The sequence below is a fragment of the Octodon degus genome, unplaced genomic scaffold (assembly GCF_000260255.1).
Source record: "Octodon degus isolate 3935 unplaced genomic scaffold, OctDeg1.0 scaffold00079, whole genome shotgun sequence".
Lineage (NCBI taxonomy): Eukaryota > Metazoa > Chordata > Mammalia > Rodentia > Octodontidae > Octodon > Octodon degus.
In genome coordinates this window covers 6398793-6402916 of record NW_004524655.1, presented here as the reverse complement: position 1 = coordinate 6402916, position 4124 = coordinate 6398793, and the positions used below count along the sequence as shown (strand labels likewise).

Sequence of the window (4124 nt, the reverse complement as noted above, 5' to 3'; positions counted from 1 at the left end):
AGAGAGAGAGAGAGAGAGAGAGAGAGAGAGAGAGGATCAAATTCATTGTAGGGAAGGATAAACTTTTTTTAAAAAAAGCTCTTGATTTTATAGTACTAGATTTTTTGTTTTGTTTTGTTTTTCTTTTTTGAGACAAGGTCTTGCTATGTAGTTCAGGCTAACCTTGAACTTATTTATGTGGCCCAGGCTGGCCTCAAACTCATGGAGAACCTCCTGTCTCAGCCTCTCAAGTACTGAGATTACAGGCATATGCCACGATGTCTGGCAGCAGGACTAGTTTAAACTCTTGTTTTATTATTTGCTTTTTTGAGATAAGTTCTCCCTTTGTAGTGCAGGCTAGCTTTGAACTCACTATTAGCCTAGACTGGTCTCAAACTCATGGTAATCCTCTTGCCTCAGCCTGCTAAGTGCTGAGATTACAGCCATGTGCCACCACACCTGGCAGAAGTATTTTGAAAGATTATTTTTATTTACCTTTCTCTAATGACCATTCTTTGGTCTCCTCTTACAAAGAAATTAACTTTGAAATGACCAGTCTTCTTTTTTGCTCCACTGTTTCCTTCTTCAGCCTTTTATCTATTTATAAACCCAACTTCTTAACCTGGGGATATAGCTAGTGATAGTTTCCATGTCTGCTGTTCATAAGATCCTAGATTCCATTACTACCACCAAGAAAGAAAGAAAGAATCTATCTCCTATGCTTGGCCCATCAAAAAACTTGCTCTGCCAAGGATGGTGGCCTGTGTGTTTAATTGCAGTGCTCTGGGAGGCTGAGGCAGCAGCATCTCAAGTTTGAGCCCAGCCCAGCCAATTTAGTGACTTAGCCAGAACTTGTCTCCAAATTAAAAAATAAGAATTTTTTAAAAGGCCTGGGAATTGGATGTGGTGGCACACGCTGTAATCCCAGAATTTGAAAGACTGAATAAAACAAGCTTGTCATGAGTTTGGAGTCATCCTGGGCAGCTATAATGACTTCAACAGACTGAATTACAGAACAAGATCCTGTTTTAAGAAAAAAAGAAAGAAAGAAAGAAAGAAAGAAAGGCCTGGGTATGTATCTCAGTGCAAAGACCTTGGGATCAATCTATAGTATCACAAGACATAAACTAAGGGGGCCGGTGACATAGCTCAGTGGAATAAACGCTTACCTGGCAAGTGCAGGGTCCTGAGTTCAATCCCTGGTACCGCAAAAAAAAAAAAAAAGACATAAACTAAATATAAATTTAGTATAATACAGGTAAGTCCAACCACAGGATCTATACTCTTTTTTTTTTTTTTTTTTTCCTGAATGAAACAATTTTATTGTTTTTTTAAAAAACATTTATTTACTTATTTATTTGTTCTGTGTGTGTGTGTGTGTGGCCAGGTGGGCTGAAGTGGAGATAGTTTCTCACCAGCCCACAATTTTATTGTTAATCGCCCATCATCTTTTCATGTAACAAAATGCACTAGAGAACTGTTTGTATTGGTAAAATGGAAAAGAGGGGGCTGGAGAGATGGCTCAGTGGTCTAAAGCACCTACTTGGAACAAGCTTGGCAAAGCACAGGGACTGCGGTTCGATCCCGCAGCACCACATGCCAGCCAGCTGCGCCCCCTGGTGGGCTGAGCTGGCCACACACACACACACACACACAATAAATAAGTGTTAAAAAAAAATAAAAAATAATAAAATGGAAAAGAATCAGAAAATAGAAAATTCATTTAATTGAAAAGTAAGAATTTATATAGCTGCTTGGGGATCTGTGCCCTTAATGCTCTACAGAAAACACTGAGTTCTAAGGATAAAAAGTACCAGAGGAGGGGACTGGTTACATAACTTGGTGGTAAATTGCCTGCCTGCCATGCCCAAGACCCTGGGTTTGAACCCCAGGATCCAAGTAAAAATTGCATGAGGATGGGTAAACTAAGCAATGAAGAGATTGTACTGTGGGGCCTTTTGAAGAAAGGCAGAGAAGGATAAACTTCAAGGATACCAGGTCCAGGCTTTCAGATCGGAGGATGCCATGAAGACAGATCCCAGGAACTGAGTAGAGAAGGAAGGTGTATATTTTCTGACACCAGATATGTAAGGTTTTCCCAGTAAAAAAAAGTAATTTCCAACAGTAGGCTGGTGCTCATCTGTTTATATCACTTTCTACAGGTTTAAGAATTCAGTCCCACGAAACTATCTCCACTTCAGATGCCAGCCATAAATTAGGTGCTGTGGCTTCTCACACTTCTGCCTGCCCAGCTACAAATCCTTTTGGTTCAATAATCTGCTGGATGTAGTCAGGAATTATGGTACACAATCATGATTCCAGCACTTGGGACTCAGGAGACTGAGGCAGGAGGGTCTCTGAGTGCAAGGCCACCTGAGTTACAATAATGAGTTCAAGTGATACCCAGGTAGTTCAGCATATTAAAGCGCTTGCTTAGGCAGAGCAAAGAAGCCAGGGTTTATCCCTAGTGTGCCGCACCAGCCCCACCCCCAGTGTGTGCTGAGATGGTGATTGAGACTGGGTGTGGTGACGCATGCCTATAATCTCAGCTCTTGGGAGGCTAAACACAGGTGGATCACTATGAGTCTGATCTATGTAGTGAGACCTATAGACCCTGTACTAAATACAAAAAAAAAAAGTTCAAGTTCAGCCTAAATTACCTACTGAAACTATGCCTTAGTAGTAGTAATAATAATAGCCAGAGCAATAATAATAGTGTTGGTAGTAAGAGTAGTAATAATTTGCTACATGTGAGAAGACAGCTACCTAAACTGAAACTCAAAATTGATTTTCTCTTTCAGGACTTGCATGGGTACTGGGAGATGCTGAAGAACTGCCCTTTGATGATCACAAATTTGATATTTACACCATCGCCTTCGGGATCCGGAATGTCACACACATTGATCAGGTATGAATGGCTACATCCTCAGCCTGTGACTTTCAGAATACCAGTTCTCTTGGAGTAGATCCATAGTGAAGGAGGACAGGAGAGATTTTTCCCTGGGCCTGACTCTTGGTAGAGTGACTATTTTAAGCATAGGGGCTTCTTCTTCTTTTTTTTTTTTTTGGTGGCACTGGGGATTGAACTCAGGCCCTTGCACTTGCCAGGGAAGCACTTATTCTATTGAGCCATCGCCCTGGCCCCTGAGGGGCCTCTTTTACTGCAATTTTTTTTTTTTTTTTGTGGCTGGCTCAGCCTACCCTGAAGGCAGGCCTGGAGAGGCATGTGGTGGTGGAGATGGAACTGCGATCCCTGCACTTGCCTAAACTTGCCTAAGCAGGTACTTTAGACCACTGAGCTATCTCGCATGCTCCCAGGGTCTTCTTTTTTTTTTTTTTTTTTTTTTCCGGAACCGGGGATTGAACCCAGATCCTTGCGTTTGCCAGTCAAGTGCTTATCCTACTGAGCCGTCTCCCTGGCCCCAGGGTCTTTTAATGGCTCAGTAGAAGAAGCACTTGCCTAGCAAGTGCAAGGGCCTGAGTTCAATCCCTGGTTCCGCAAAAAATAAATAAATAAATAAATAAATAATAAAATACATTGCCAGTTTTCCTACTTATAAAACTGAAACAGGCCAAAATCACAGAACAGCTCCCATTGGAAGTCCCGGGTGCTTGGGTTGGTATTTCCATGTTTGGGATGTTTAGTCTTGTGATACTGTTTAATTTACTTCTCACTTGGGAAGTTGTCTGTCAGTTTGCAGATCAAAGATCAGAGGCTGACACGGAAAAAAACCACTCAGGTACTATTTTGGAAGAAGATAGATCATAGTTCATTTACAGAAAGAAGGGAATGTTCACTTTTTAATCTCATGCAACTTTTTAATTTTAATTCAGTTCTTTATTTGTACATTATTATTCTGTTCAAAAGATTTAAAAATCAAATGGGGCCAGGGAGATGGCTCAGTAGAATAAGCGCTTCCCTGGCAAGCGCAAGGGAGTGAGTTGTCCCCATTCCACAAAAAAATTAAAATTAAAATTAAAAATTAAAAATCAAGGGGCTGGTAAGATGGCTCAGTGGTCTAAAGCACCTACTTAGAACAAGCTTAGCAAAGCACAGGGACCGCGGTTCAATCCCCCAGCACCACATGCCAACCAGCCCCACCCCCTGGTGGACTGAGCTGGCCTCACACACACACACACACACA

The 4124-nt window shown here is 41.7% G+C and overlaps 1 protein-coding gene across 1 annotated transcript in view; it reads left to right on the top strand.

Moving 5' to 3' along the window:
- Nucleotides 1–4124, top strand: part of Coq5 (coenzyme Q5, methyltransferase) — a 33085-nt gene that overhangs the window by 25759 nt on the left and 3202 nt on the right. The window contains exon 4 of the mRNA XM_004636255.3: nt 2781–2887. Coding sequence (XP_004636312.1) covers nt 2781–2887 — 107 coding nt within the window. The remainder of the gene's footprint in view (nt 1–2780; nt 2888–4124) is intronic.